Raw genomic sequence first — 16,605 nt, forward strand, 5'->3', positions numbered from 1 at the left:
CAAGCCCCCCCCCCCCCCCGCCGGACAGAGCTCGTCGTGCAGTCAGATCATAAAACATATAAAAATAGGCCCACACCAAGCCAACACATGTCTGTCACAGTATGAGAGTGTCATTTCCGGCCATCCAGAAGTTTCTTAAAGAAAATCTCATTTGGAAGGGGAACCCCCTCTCAGCCCCTTCCCCCAGCTCGAGCCTACGAGCTCAAGTCCCCCTGTCGGACAACTTAGCCCACAGAAAATATATCCTAGAGCCGCCGCTGCTAGATAGAAAGCCCTGAAAAAAGTTGGTTATTCTCGAGTAATGGATAGGCCCTATCAATAACAATGTTTGAATTTAATCTATTTATCGTTGCTTTTCATCGCACTGCAATGGTTAATTTTGTTGAGCACCACACCCCTCTACAAACCTGGACATCCCCCACCATCTTTCGTCCGACGCCACGATGAGGTCGTGAGACTAAACTAATCTTTAAATCCAATCAAGTTGCGGTTGCCATTCCCGAATATTGTGGTCTAAAAGTATAAATTGTGGATGCCCAAAAATCTCATCTGGCAATCACTCCGCCCCCTCAAAATAGCTGTAAATTTTGAAAATGTGCTGCAAAGCAACTACCTCCATTCCAACCCCATGGATGATCTAAGTCTCCAATACAGTCTCGGGTTTCGGTGTCACGTTTACATCGTAGTTTATAAGTAAATATCAAAGTCAACTCGCTGTATAACATTACCTGAGAGTTATTGTCCGGATATCGATTAAGCAATGATCGAATCTAGTTTGCTTTACCACATCATAGAATCGCTCATGCTAATGCTCTTCATATAAAACTGATCGCATGATTGCAGAGTCCATCCCTTTCTAAACCAAATATTATGTGGGCTGTGGGTCTAAGAATTATTAAAGATCGAAATTAACAATGATAATTACAATAATAGCCTAAATAATTCAAAAACAAATGTAGTAATAATATTAACAATAGAGTGAAAACAGTGATAATAATAATTAATAACAATAATAAAATAATAATTATTACTATAATTATAATTATATACACATGTTTGCCTTAGTGCTAAAAAGATTTTCTAAATTTACAATATAACATCCTCATTCATCCGTACTATCCCCTAAAATCTAAGGGCCAGACATCGGGAACGATTCCGGTTCGCTTGCCAAGAGCCAATGTGACAGCTTTCATTTTCATTCGAATGTTATTACTGTATATGATTAACGCATTGATATACCGATTTATTACCTCAATACCAGAGTCAAATGACCCGTGCACATTGTCCGAGTAACAGGTTTTATTATACCTAAGGTATAACACAAACTATCGAATCAATAGTTGAATAGCAGGCATTCAGAAATCTAGTGTTAATAAATTATTTATGTTGATTGTTGCAAAGAATGAACAATGAATTGGCGTGAGAAGTGCATTCTTGAAGGCGTTGAATTAGTTAGAGCCAAGGTATATCAACAATCTGTATTTAGGATCGGTAACATCTTGTGACCTTAACATACTAAGTCAAGGAATTTTTATAACAATGTTATTGTAGATATAATTAATTATATTTTGAACGAATTTAAACGACGGCCGTGGATGCAGACATCATCAAAATACAGAGCCCTACATCAACTGTACACGGATCAATCAGAAAACCGATTCTTTAGAAGCAACAACAACTGCATTTTGTTATATTTGTATCTAATATTTATACATTTAAACCTTTTTTGTCCTTGTACTTTTAGCAATTATCAGTGGTTACTGGTAGAACGCAAATTACAGACCCAATGTGATAATATTGCAATCATTCTTTTCAACCTGTGACAATGAAACTTTCCGATAAGCCCGCCCCTTGGATATTGTTGCTAAATAATAATAATAAAAATAATATTAATAATAATAATAATGATAATAATAATAATGATAATAATGATAATAATAATAATGACAATAATAATAATAATAATAATAATGATAATAATAATGATAATAATAATAATGATGATAATAATAATAATGATAATGATAATAATAATAATGATAATAATAATGATAATAATAATAATAATGATAATAATAATAATAATGATAATAATAATAATAATAATGATGATATTATTAATAATAATAATAATAATAATAATAATAATAATAATAATAATAATAATAATAATAATAATAGATGGATTTATATAGCGCAAATAAACGAGGTCTCTATGTGCTCGACAATACTGTAGGTAAGAAAACAACGAAAAAAGACAAAATACACCATCACCGCCAACCAGTTCCACAACTACTTTATCTCAAGTTTTGTAGTGTCATTATGTTATACTACAATTTAAAGTGGACTTGCCCTTGATGGAATTAGCAAATAAACTATGTCATCATTCACTGTATTAGCTCTGTCTATTTTATAACTGAATTTATCTGAAGATGACTGACATTCGAACATAACAAACAAAAAAAACTACCTTTCTAGCATATTTTTCAAATCTCTTGGTACCATATTTTTTATTTAATACAGTATAAGTAAACAAAATAACAGTCAAAATTAAATCAATTTGAGTTCCATTACAATGTGAAATTCATTTCAAGAATTTCATAGAAAATAGTTTCTTCTACAAGAACATCTCTGACAATGGACAGTTTCTCTAAGCCTTATCCATCAGATATAGTTGCCAAGGTCTTACAAAATGACAGGGTAACACATGTTTATAGGACATGCGCGTATCCTTACCCCTGCTCTTAATGGTCAGTTGTTAACCGGAGCAGCTCCTACACAAATTAGATGACTGACTGATTGTTGAATGAATTTTTATAATGACCTTGTTCTATTTTTTTTAAACTGGTTTCCTCAACAGTGTAAGGGCCATCCATAATTTTCAACATTTTCGAAAGAGTATAAAAAATACTCTTTTCCGTCACCCCCTCCATCCCCCTACCCCGAAAAGAGTACCGATACACCAAAAAAAAATGTTGATTTATGTCATTTTGAGATCAACATTTTATCTTTTTCAAAAGAGTAATTATGCCTACACTTTCAACCCCCTAACCCCCAAAGCATATTCTCTTTTGAAAATGTTGATAATTATGGATGGCCGATAACCGTACCTAAACACATGTTTCTGAAACACGCAAAGTGTTCAGGCACTGTTTTGATAGATCAGTCAATTAGATCTACAGTCTGAAGAGTTTCATTATGCAAGAGCACCATCTATAAATGGGATGATTGATTGGCAGTATGAACTTGATTTATATTTTAACTGGTTTTCTCGCTCTATTCTCTAACGTCGACCACGTTGAATAATGTGCCTGTAAACATTATGAAAAAAAACAACATTTCAGTTGCAATGAGCAAGGCAACAGCCAAACTAGACAGCTCAATATCAATTTAAGGAAACAACTCAACAAACATCACTATGAATAATACAGTAATAGCATAATGTAAAAAAAATTCAGAAATGTAGGTAAAAACCAAAGATGATCCAAATTATTCATATTATTCCCGATTGTTCTTTTATTCATACAATAGGGGGAACAAAGCTGAGTCAGCTAAAATGAAAGTTATTTATTCCATCATGATGAGTGAATGTTTAAGTATGTTCACTGAACCGTAGAGATCCTTGGTTGCTTGTATACCGTTGCTGCCCTCCAGCTAGAAATACAAGTTTCAATGGTACACAGTCTTTCGTAGGAGAGATTCAAGCAGTCTGTCTTGTGTGCAATATGGGCCATATGCATGTTAATAAATGCTAAACACTCCATGGGACTTAACCATCTTAAGAACTAGAAATAAGTCTCCCGATATTCCTAGGTTACCTTTGCTGTGTTTCACACCAAGTAAATAAAAATGCAATGGAACTGGGAGGCACTACATTAAAACATTAATTTGTATAAATTTCTATTAATAAAGAAAATTCTGTCTTTACCTCAAATGCAGAAGGAAGGGCTACACCTTGAAACCTGTGAATTTTATCCTATAAATAAGAAGAATAAAATACGAAATGCAGTTGGTTCTATGAACTTTGAATAAAATATATTATTAGCGTATATTATATTACTGTATATTTAATCTAGGTTGATAACACTGTATTTTGTATAGTTGATAATACTGTAGTACAGTATATGTCTTACCTTGTCAACGTCTGCATCTCCTTTAACCAAATGTACCTTTAAAAAATATTTTTTAAAATCCATATCAACATAATTTCATACCAGGAGAAAAATCCATACCATATATTAAAAATATAAAAAATCACTCATATCAATAAGGCCACTCTCAGCAACACAATTCTGGTTTGCAATATGTGAAAGTGGTTTAAATGACAATATTTTTTGTATTCCTTTATGTAATTGGCCAAAATCTCTTTATTATATCAATATTAAAATCAATCGTGATTACTTCTCTCTCTAAAAAACAAGCGGGTAATACACTTGTACTTACGTTTGTAAATGAAAACCTGTGTACTGACATAGCTTGTGAATTTGAAATCATCGGGCCATCTGAGAGGTCAATAAACTTTCCTAATCTGTATAATGTCACACAATCCACATTCTTTCTTTTAACTTCTGCCGTTTTAAACCTAGAAGAATATAAGCAAAAAAATTGTTGAGTTTATATACAAAAATATAACCTTTTACTTAAATAAATAAAATTATGTTTGAAAATAAAATGGAATAAACAAAAACATACTCATTTCCATTGAATAATGTGATAGCCAAATCACTTGAGACTTGCAGTCGTTCGAAAGGTATTTTGCTTTCAATAAGTCTGTATGCTTGACGATTTAACATCATCAACTCATCAAATGTTGGTCGCCAATGAAAAGGAAGACTGATGTCATGAGCAAAACAGCCTGCAGAAACTAGGATATAAAAATTAATGGATTAGTATGAAGATTAAATCTTAACATTATAAAAAAAATAAAATAAAAAACTCAAACAGTAATAAATCAAATATAGATAGCACCTTTAGACAAAGAAAAAAAACATTCAATAAAATAACAAAACTAGAACATGAGTGGCATGTATACAGAATATCTGTAAATTGGCATTTCAATAATGAATGAGATGGGTCTCGTGTGTCTCTTATTAACAGTTTTCTAATAAAGATAATCATAGGCCTATATACAAGATACAAGGTAATTTTTCTTGTCTGAAAAAGATCAGAAAAAAAGAACACAGTACAGTCCATATTAGAATAAATATGATGAACAACCTTATTTTTCTAATCTATATAAATATTAATTCCTATTCTGTTGATTCTGCTTTGTAAGTAGTGAATTTTCTTCTCAATATTCAAATTTCAGGTACCATACCCCTTAACTATATTTCTTGAGTCCTTTTAAGTTATTTTGTACATAATTCCATTTTATTGGGGTTCTTAAGTACAGTAGAACCCCTCCTTTGGGACACCCTATTAAGGGGACACCCCCATTTTGGGAACACTTCTTCAGGCACTAAAATGAGGGAAAGTAAATCTTTTAACAATATGGCCAACCCTATTCAGGGGATACAAATAATATTGGGGGGACACTTTTTTGGTCCCGAAGGTGTCCCCTCCATAGGGGATCTACTACTGTATTTCAGTGTATGAAATTCAAGCACATATTGGACCTTGATCGTGATTAAGCGTTAAATTATGTATTTATTATTTATCTATTTCAACAAAATTTTTTTGCTACACACTATCAACATGAATACCTGGTAGATGAGGTGTATACACCATCTTGGTGGTAATCATGTCCTTAAATGCACTGTGCAGGACAGCTCCCATTAAGTGAGCGCTTGCCTTCCAAAATGCCTGCATATGGAGATAAAAACCAAAATAATTAATCAACAAATGAAGTCTAAACGGTACTTAGCATAAAAAACGGAATGAAAATGGTAATTAGCATAGAAAACAGACTTAAAGATGACAGTATTAGACTTACATAGTGTATATTATTACAAGCTATATACGCATCCAGTTTTACTTATTCCTGTAAACTTCTACTCCCCTATAGTGTCCAAGCATGTCAGATGCTAACAATCAGAATGAACAAACAGTTTACAGTGGAAGCAGAACACCAGGGTAATACCCTACTCAAAGGATGTCTATGTTCTTTAGAGTGCACACATGACATAGTTTGTGAACACTGGTTGTCTATCTATGTTCTATAGCCTTTGTCAAAGAAAACTTGGTTCTACTACCTGAATCTTGGGTAACAAATATCCAAGAGGCAGGGTCTTAACAAAAATGTGCAATTATTTTAATTATTATCCCACACATACAAAAGTTATCTGATTGAAAAAAATTATTATAAGTTTAAAGGAAAATAATTATTTACCATATTGATATGTTCAACATCATCATCTTTAAATGTAAGAAACTTCAGTTCACAATCCTCTTGTAGTGGTTGGTGCATATGCCATGGTTCACCATTCACAAGAGCTAATCCAGAGTTGGTGACATACCTCTCGTTTAAATCTGGACAGAAAATTAAAAATTTTATTATCATTTCAAATAATCAGGGAATAATGTGAAGTTGCTTCATACGTTAATATTATTAATATTAATTAGGATATAAATGCCACCTCAATTTAATACTTGAAAACCATTAAAAAAATCTTAAATTTTTAAATAATTATTATTTAAGTTTATAGCTTTCAACAGAAAATTTAAAAAGACAGACACAGCCAAATAACAGAATATAAAAAAGTGTGATCCCTATAGTCTTTGCATAAAGTATTTTTGTAGTACTGTATAAATCAATAAAAACTGATTTTTGCTTGATCTGTGAAACTGAAGTTTTAACAAACATGCTTCTTTTGAATAAGTAATTCAAAGTTTCAATTTGATATTTGAGTGTTTCCCCCTTATTTTTGGACAGCAGTATCTATATCACATGTACAGTAAATTTTAAGCTGAAAATAACATCTTACGATGCTTCTTTTGAATAAGTAATTCACATTTTTATTTTAATCTTTGAGGGGTTTCTCCCTTATTTTTGGACAGCAGTATATATTTAATTATTAAAACCATACAGTAATAAATTTTGGCTAAAAATAACATCTTACGCATTGCACAATGATAGGGTGTGGAGAGTTTCTTGTTCATCACAAATGTGCATTTATCATTCGGACCCAGGTGTTGCACATTGATCTTCTCAAGGCGTTTCACCATTTGTAGTTGTCTTTCAGCCTCTTCATCGAATAGTTTGTTCTGTCTCATCACAGGTTCTGGTGTTGTTTGCTTTGCCACATTTGTGAAACATCCTTCATGAAAATAATCAATAATACTATCAATATACAAAATAATACGAAATCCCAATTACCAGTACTTTGTTCTAAAAACAGAACTAAATTTGAGGACACTGTTAAAGGGAAAGTGAAATGTGTGCGAGTAGTACACTACTAGGATTAATAATGAGGCCAGACTGTAAAGTAAGGTCTGCACAGGGAATATCTTTTCTGCGCAAACACTAGACCTAGAAATCCATCAGCCTACTAATACAGGCTAGCTGCTTATAGGCCACTAGCTAGGCTAAGCCTAGCCCTAGCCGAATATATGTACTAGACCTAGGCTAGCTAGACCTAGCCTGGCTGCGCCTAACTAGGCCTGCCCTAACTTAACTTAAACTTAGGCTAGGCCTGGTCCTAGTCTAGGCCCTAGCCTAGTACTAGGCCTAGTACGTAGGCCTAGGCCTAGTAGCCTAGCTAGCCTTCGCGTAGCCTAGACTTAGTTAACAAAGGAAAAATACTCACTCCGACATTGGAAATACATACGACGCCTAAGAAAGCAAGCGGATGTCATTTTGTTAATAAATTATTATTATTAATGTGAAATAAGTAAGGCATTCAACAGACAAAACTGTCACATGTGTACTGTTATTATGCTTTCGAACGTCCTCATTCACAACCTTCGACCTCCCCTAACAAAAAGAAAAACTTCCTAGTAAGGGGCGCTTTACTTCATAGCAACTCTACGAATAAGGTCACAGCCATCATAGCAACAATAATTACAGCGGTACACTGACGCCGGAATAACAAGGGAAGTACGTCTGGCAGATTGGGTTGTGTTATGAAAACAAGAAAACCTTTATAGATTTAATTTGTTTTAGGTAAAATCAGACAAGAATGGTAAGTAATTATGTTTGTACACTTAATTTCGAGTACCTTGTTTTAGGTAGTTGGTTCCCATATGGTTGGATGGGCATCAGTTAAAAACGTAGGCCATCACATTGCTGTTTGCATGCGGCGCGGCTCATGCGCCGTGCGGGCTAGTCTAGCGGGTGGAGGCCCTTGTCTAGGGCCTAGGCCCAGGGAGGCCTATCTCTAGGCCTAGGTTAGACTGGGCAGCGGCCCATTGTTAATTAGTGCTAGTCCTACTTTGGTAGGCTAGATGGGTCTAACTGAGTCTCAGGCCTAGTAAATAAGCTATTAGGCTAGGCCTAGCTAGACCTGATATTAATTATTGTTTAATAGGCTAATTATTCTTCATGTTCTTTCCCCCCCCCCCATCACAACATTCCAGAAACATTTCTTTCTGATGTCTTCAGTTGTCAAATCAATATTAAGCCTAGGCCTAATAATAAAAGTATTATAATTATTTAATTTAGGCCTAGCCTAGATAACTATTGTATGTATTTTCCAAACTTTTCCAGCCTCGTAGCATGGTAAGTTCTGTAGGGTCCAGTGCAGGGTCGAGGCGAGCCAAAACTCGACAGTACTACACCGTCAGCAAAACTTCAAATGTCGATGAGTCACTTTTTGCAACAAAACCACATCCAGCACAGAGACAACGCAGTGCACCAGAACTTACAACCGATACATTTTCCGGGACTCATAACAAAAAAAACAGACATTCAAGCAGAAAGGGAAAGGAAGAAGTTCAAGTTATTACCAAAGATCTTATTAGGAAACTTGTGTAAGTTTCAACCCATCACATCCTGTATTTCCTATTGTTCATTTTAATTGCAATTGCAATTTGTGCTATTAAAAAAATTAAAATAGAATGTATAAATTAATAGAGAAAATGATATCTTATTAAACACCAGACTTAAACCCATAGACCATTTTATCATGTCATTATGAGAGCTTGCACACCTGACATACAATTCTAACACAGGATATTTTCAGTGGCATATGTAGAAGTCTTGAAATGGGGATGCTGATGGGGTGAAGTGGGGAGGGGGCCTCGATGATCAGTTAAGGAGTGCTACTTCACAAAATAAGGTATTTTAGGTGATTTTTAACTACTTGACTGTGATTTTGGGGGGAAGGCGACTGGTGGGCGAGAGTAATTTTTGGAGGAGCATGCGCATCACTCTAGATACGCCACTGGATATTTTGTTTCTATTCAATGCTCATTATTAACAGGTAAATATCATTTTGCCTTTTAAAAATTGAACAAAAATCTAATTTTACAATTTTCTATATCTTATCAGAGTTCCAAAAGAAGATCCTTCAGGAATGTCTGTGATTCTTCCTCAAAGTGAGTACATGAGAATCCTCCTTAAGTCACGTGTATTGTCCGAGGATGAAAAGAATGCTGAATATCTTGCATGGAAGAAACATAAGCAGGAAATACAGGTATGGGAAGCAAATTTCAGGTATTGTATTCACTACTGTGACCAATAAAATGAACTCTGAACTTTTTTTTTATCAGTAGTACAAAAGGAAAATAATTTGTGGTATGTTCTGTTGTTAGACAACAGCCCTGTAGCCAAGGGTCCAGGGGTACCTGGTGAGGTCCAGGAGGGACCTGGTGGAGACCAGGGGGTGCCTGTTGGATTCAAGGGGAGCCTGGTGAGAGCCCCTTGCAGCTGAAGCAGGTCGAGGATATGAATGTCATTATTTTGATAGGTTATTTTGATAAAATTTATGTTTTCAGAGGGTTACCAAGTAAAAATTAATCCACAAGTTTTACATTCACACATACAGGAAACCAGTGCAGCTGTGAAGAATCATCTGCAAGCTCTGGATAAAAACAAGAAAAGGAATGAAAAACTGAATGAACTTGAGGAGGAGGCACAGAAGCAGGCTGAGTATCTGTTGGAGAGAGCGAGGGAGCAACGTGAGGAGCAGGAAGATGACATAAAACATTTAAATGAAGTAAGCACTGTTGCTTTGTTAAAAAATACCATTTTGACATATTAACTGAATATAATGGCACAGAAATTGATTTTGCTATTCCTGGATAAGAGTTGGGTATTGAAAATAGACTATGAAGTCTAGTAAGAAACATAACATTGTATGTACACCATATGAGTTACTTTGATAGCTTGATTGAAGCGATATTTAATTAGGTTGTGTTTACTGATATTATTTCAGTTGATTCTGAATGCTAAATGCCATGCCATCAGAGATGCACAGCTTTTGGAAAAGGAACAAATTAAAACAGAAATGTCTGAGGAAGAAAGAAGACTAGATCAGATGATGGAAATTGAGAGACAAAATGCATTAATTCTACAGGAGGAAATTGAGAACCAGAGGAAAGTAGAAAGATATGAGTAAGTACAGTAAAATATGTATGCATGTAAAAAATATTTGAAGTTTGAATAAGAAGTACACTTTTCAAATACAATATGAAAAGATGTTGTCAAAGTGAAGTATTTTTATGAAGCTTAGGGAGTGAAGATGTTTAATTCACACAATGTTACAAGTAATTAAATCATCGCATCAGCAAACATTTCAAACAGATTGTGATGGTGTTTATAATGTGTTGTTGGCATTTGTGTGAGTAAAATTAATTAGCGTAAATATTAATAATTAATATTTATTAATTCCGCTAGGGGTGCAGCTAAGGTACTGAAGCAGATTGCACAACGAGAGGAAGACAGACTTCTAGAACAAGAGAAGAAAGACCAAGAGGCTCAACAAATGCTACGATATCTTGAAAAACTTCAGATGGAAGACATTACGGTAGGTGATGTCCATTTATCATTTATTATTTAGACACTACTATTAATAATACTGTAATGCTATTACTACTTGCTTTTTTAAAGTAAGAAGATTAGTTTTCATTAGGACTAGGTTGAAGATTGCTTTTGGGTATTTTTTGGTTGAGTATATTTATTGCTTATTATCATTGATGTGAACTCTTAGCGATGTCTAATTTTTGTCAGAATTGTAAAAATCAGTGTTTTAGTATTATATTTAAAGAGGTATGAGCAATTTACCATGCTAATTTTGCCCTTGTATCTAACACCAGGAATTGGAACGCAAAAGAAAAATCCAACTGGAGTCTCAGCAAGAAATTAAACGCGCCAACGAAGAACAGGAAGGCACAAAGATGCGTAAAGTTGAGCAGGAGCGTTTGGCTGATTTGAAAGTCATTGAGTATCAAAAGCAGAAAGCAGAGAGGGAAGCTAAATTTGAGGCTGAACAAGAACTCAAAAGAATTGAGAAAGAAAAAGAAATCGCAAGACTCAGAGCAATGCAGGTATAGATTTATACAGTATTTTTATATTTTGTGCTTTAAATGAAAATGATGGTGATGATAACAATAATAATCAGAATACTAAAAAATATGGTGTCAAATGGATTGGAGCTAAGGACAGCCCGTCTGGGGAAGATGAACCCTAATTCAACAAATATGACGTTTGTTGTCTCAAAACCAGCGTACTGTCACTAATTGTTAAACTAAGTAAATTGCATACTTTAGCAATATGTTGATTCCATTAAATGACCCATCATTTTAAAGCTTATAATGTTGAGAAGATGAATTCTTACTTAAAGCTGTGTCCACACTGTAAAGCATTATTATAAAACTCTTGCCTAAAGCTGTGTCCACACTATCTATATTAAAAAGTCAATTTTCTTGTTTTGGTCACTGATGCTGATTTTGGCACACTAACAGTTCACTATTTAAAATTATAAGTCGATCGTGACGTCATCACTGCAATTCCCAATGTTATTTGCTTATTCCTCACCGTCCACTAATTTTTCAATTAGTGGACGCTTGGCTTGATTTTTTTTAGGTTCTTGTGGAAAATAAAATTCCTCATTTTTTCGTCACCGCAAAGGCATCGCGTACCGGGATAAAAATTGAATTGTAATTGAAAATTACTTTCGTAAAACAAGCTTAATTAGAACCTGAAGAAAGTTACTACAAATTTAATAATAATTATAAACAATTAAGAGATTCATTGAATCAATGGACCCTCATAAACACAACAAACTGAACATTTAATAGGAATATTCTAGACCTTTTTTAAAGACTCAAGGAACAAATTTAGATGTAGGCCTACGGCCAGGCAAGAGGCCGCCCAGGCCTCCTACTACTACTAGGCCGTAGCCTAGCCTAGATATGAAATCATCGCACGATTTTACCTGTCTGCATGCACCGAACAAAAAGGACACTGTATTCCCTTTGGAATGCTGAAATGTTTATTTCTTTGGCGAAAGTCTATTAAAATAGCATTACAAACAAGTTCTTTCTAACACAATACAAATTACAATAGTTATTCATCTTATCCGTACTGTACTGCTGATGTGTAGTTAAACGCGTACTGCAGGAGCAAAATTCAGCATATGCACAGCTAAATGTAAATATACACACAGTGTACTGATCATATCACTATAGCAACTGATGACTGCTACAACAGTTGGTTATAAAAAACTAAAATTAAAAGATGGCGATTGACTTATAAAGCAATTAGTAGAGCATGCATCGTACACTAAATAGAAATTATTATATTTAATGCATTCAAAAATTTCCTTCAGGCCTTGCAGGCTTTCTATCTAATGCGGTTTTTTTTAATCTAAATTTTTACAGGAACGTGCTAAAGACTACCAGGCAGAAAAGGATGCCTTGAGAGCTAAGCGCAACCAAGAGCAGAGAGAACGAGAGTGGCGTCAGAAAGAGAGAGAAACGGCCATCAAGCAGGCCGAAAACGAGCAAATGTTAAAGGTTGCGCGTGAACTTCAGGTACGCAATAAGGAACACTTCCTAGCAGTGCAGGCAAAAAGAGAGAGAGCCGAATTCGAACGTGTTCTCAAGTAAGTGTTTCTTTCTATCACTCACATCCGTAGTACGGACCAATCCACCACACCTTTTACCTTTTCCACATTTTTTTTTTCAATAAACCTGTATTTTGGTGGTTAAGATGCTTACCTGCCAATCCCAGGGTCCCGGGTTCAATTCCTGTCAGTGACATTATTTTTTCTCACAACCAAAACAACTCAACACCCTAAGGCTCACAAGAAATTGCCAGTAACATAATATGACAAGTGATATATGTTTGCTGCTAGCAGTCCTTGGCTATGTGCCTAAATAAATAATCTTAATAATTGCAAGCAGTAATTTCAAATTTGTCAAAAAAAAAATACAATCCTAATGCACCAAGACTGCCTTTAAAACTATATTATTTTAGGTGTCAAGTCCTTTGTTCAGTTAGAAATTGTTTTCTGCACTGCAAATTCTAAATTTTCATTCCTCTTGATGGTATATTTTAAATAGTGCTCAACACTCTGCTAACCAGAAAGAGAAAGAAAAAGAGTCTGAAACTCATGAACGACAACGTGCTTATGCTGAAAGTGTTCGCAAACAGATCAGAGAGAAAGAGGTTCTGAAGATTAACGAGAAGAATGCATTCTTTGAGGAGGGAATTAAGATTAACCAAGAAGCTAGGGAACGTCGTGCCAAACTTGATGCCATCAAACAGAAGAAGCTCAGTGAATTGAGGTTGGTTGTGCCTAAGATTTTAATCATAATGATATTTATCATCATGCTTCGAATATCTGAAAAATGTTGTACTTCGTATATTACAGTATTGTTGTTGTAGCTAAGTAAAATTGTATACAAAATTATTTAATATCTAATTCTTATCCTTCAACAGAAATTTTTATTGGAAAGTTGATTACTTATTTCAAGAAAATGTTTTTTTTTTTTCCATTATTTAAATATTTAATGATGTATTATTGATAATCATATGACATATTTTATATTTTTACAGAGCTGTTGGAGTACCAGACAAATACTGCGCAGAAGTTGCACGGCGGATAGATGCGCCTGTGGTCACGCTATAAAACAGGATACAATATCTTCAGTTGCTATACAACCTCTACCAAGAGGACCTTTAAAACACATTATTCAAAAAATATATTGTACAGTTAGAATGACATTTAGAAAGGATGTGAAATGATAAACCATTTATGATAACTGCTGACTTGTACAATGGTGATTAAAATAAATGATTGTTAGTTATGACACTATGAAACTTAGTATTATTTTATATAATATCAATTTGAAGGTTTCTTAAGGTATTATTTTTCTCTCAATGAATCTGTTACTAGTTGTTCTGTATTGTTCCGAGGTGCAGTAGTTATCTCTTCTCTAATACTTATGACCAGAATGTTATGCTGCTCCAGCGAGCAGTATTCAAAATTCATTTCCACAGAAACCAAAGTATCAAATCAAATTCTAAACATTCATTATCCATTTATATTTGTAACTGTATATTGTTAAGTATGTTATGTTGAAATTTCAAGAGGTAGCCAAAGTAAACACATTCCAAAGAAAGACAATCTATAGTCAAGTTTCCTTTATGACTCCAATCCCATCAAAGTAAACATAAGTCATTGTTCTTCCACTATTTTTTCATTATCATACTGATAACCACGAAGATTCAAATTGTATTAAACTATAAAATTCTTCCAAACTTCAATATTCCCAAAATTAAATGTGTCCCTAAAAAGGTAACCCATAAACAATATAGATGTGTTTGCTTGTTTCATTTTTGTCAAGAGACCCTAGCAAGGTTAATCTAATTAACCCGATTCACATGAGAAATACTACCAGCTACTGTAGGTAAACCTTAGGATGTTTTCACTGCTAAATTGTGTCCATGTGAATACCTTTTCGAGCAAGACTAGCAATGTGTCCCGTGTAACATCCATGCAAGAAAAACAAACTTGACAGAAACACTCCTGAGGTATTTATCAAGGATCTGCACTTATACTGTAGCATCATGCGTATATTTAACTCCTTCATATGAATTAACTTTTAACAAGGTTTATATTTGCTTGTGTAAAGGTCACATAATCTCAAAATAATATATCAAATCTGTGTAGCAATTAGCACACATCCCATGTAAAATTTTGTTGTGTAAATTGGGTATTATATTGTTAATCCTGGCATTGGCTATTAAGGTGTTCATAAGAGGGGTAATTACAAGCATTGATTAATAATATGTGAATGAGTAAAAGCAGCAGTTTTCTGAAGTGTATAATTTATATATTTGTACATAATAAGTATAATTGTTGATAGTGTTTTCTTTATGTTCTATTGTACTACACTGCAAATAGATTTAACTACTTGATTCTGTAGACATGAAAAAATTATTCATTAAAATTTTAGTCATTGAAAGTCCATTGTTTGTCTCATATTTAAACACAATTATTGTATAGGCATTAACTGTAGCTTATTGCATAGAGGTAGTGGTGGTGCAGAGTGGGTTAGCTCAATCGGCTAAACCGGTGGTAGCCATTGTGTGTGCACTGAACCGTGGAGGTCTCTCTTGTATTTCTCCTACTCTTTATACTGGACATCAGATGTGGATCGCACTTGGTAGCTGAACAAAAAAAAAAAACGACAAAATGTCTGTTTCTGCCTTTTATTTGAAGAAAAAAACAAATTTTTTTCACAAATACGAAAGTAAAAACATTAATCAAGTTGCCTTTGTACATCTTTAAAATATTGTCAAAATCAACTGCAATTTCAAATTAAATATGTTGGAGTATTATATTTCTTTGAAGCCTGGTTTCACAAACTCACTACAAGGTAGCTAGAACAGTTTCAGTCCCCCTGGCAACCGTTTTGACCAATGAGCTTCACCAAAAGCTGTCAGCTATAGCATGTAGCAATTTTATTTTATTTTAACTAGCTAAATTCATTTGTAGTAAGCTAATGATTATGGGGTTTCTGTCATTTCCACCCCAGTCACAGAAATTTGTGAAAGAAATAAACACATCTGATTATGAACATCATTAAGTAATATACTATGCAACTTTAGTATTTAATGTTTACAGGAATAGGTAAGAAAAAAAAGTATGCCGAGATTATAAGCCTATATTAACCATTAAACCTCTTACAAAATAATGACACTGAAGATATTCTTTTTTTTATATAACCACTTCTGATATCCATCTAAAAAAACATCAGTCTTCTCTATTACATTACCTAGTGCCTGTTATAAACTGTTTTATTTAATGTTTATTTTACTTATTTGAAATAAAAGATTAAAAGAAGAGAATTAACTAGTAAATGTAATGATATTTTTATGGTAGCATTATGATTATTCATAGAAAACAGCTCAACACTATACTTTGATATTTTGAGTGTTTCTAGAGGGATGGATATACATGATATGCATCTTCCACCAGCAGAAGTAAAGCAGTTGGTACAACAAAGCTTTCCGAAATGTTAATTAAATTGAACTACTGTAATGATCTATTAGACAGTGCAAGGAATACGCGTGTTCAGTGGCGTATCTAGAAGTCTTGAAATGGGGGTGCTGATGGGGGACGCGAAGGTAAAGTGGGTGGTGGGGCTCGATGATCAGTTGAGGGGGTTTGCGTAATGTTTTAACACTCGTTCTGTGGGACCTTGGCAACAATATCC

At 34.1% G+C, this 16,605-nt stretch overlaps 2 protein-coding genes across 2 annotated transcripts; one reads left to right on the forward strand and one right to left on the reverse strand.

Moving 5' to 3' along the window:
* Positions 1 to 2,265: 2,265 nt before the first annotated feature.
* LOC117114930 (39S ribosomal protein L39, mitochondrial-like) lies at positions 2,266 to 7,917 on the reverse strand. The gene is made up of 9 exons (XM_033258553.1): positions 7,746 to 7,917; positions 7,059 to 7,256; positions 6,329 to 6,468; positions 5,703 to 5,802; positions 4,693 to 4,864; positions 4,444 to 4,582; positions 4,134 to 4,169; positions 3,929 to 3,976; positions 2,266 to 3,311 (listed from the first exon to the last, which is right to left on the reverse strand). The coding sequence occupies exons 1-9, from the start codon at positions 7,792 to 7,794 to the stop codon at positions 3,252 to 3,254; spliced, it is 942 nt and encodes a 313-aa protein (XP_033114444.1). The 5' UTR covers positions 7,795 to 7,917; the 3' UTR covers positions 2,266 to 3,251.
* Positions 7,918 to 7,968: 51 nt separating this feature from the next.
* LOC117114929 (cilia- and flagella-associated protein 45-like) lies at positions 7,969 to 16,083 on the forward strand. The gene is made up of 10 exons (XM_033258551.1): positions 7,969 to 8,120; positions 8,645 to 8,907; positions 9,428 to 9,572; positions 9,924 to 10,094; positions 10,314 to 10,492; positions 10,775 to 10,904; positions 11,194 to 11,424; positions 12,760 to 12,983; positions 13,444 to 13,668; positions 13,940 to 16,083. Exons 1-10 carry the CDS (start codon positions 8,118 to 8,120, stop codon positions 14,010 to 14,012), a joined length of 1,644 nt encoding a protein of 547 aa, XP_033114442.1. The 5' UTR covers positions 7,969 to 8,117; the 3' UTR covers positions 14,013 to 16,083.
* Positions 16,084 to 16,605: the final 522 nt, after the last annotated feature.

The sequence above is a fragment of the Anneissia japonica genome, unplaced genomic scaffold (genome assembly GCF_011630105.1).
Source record: "Anneissia japonica isolate Jap-2015-1 unplaced genomic scaffold, ASM1163010v1 scaffold288189_len579620_cov203, whole genome shotgun sequence".
Lineage (NCBI taxonomy): Eukaryota > Metazoa > Echinodermata > Crinoidea > Comatulida > Comatulidae > Anneissia > Anneissia japonica.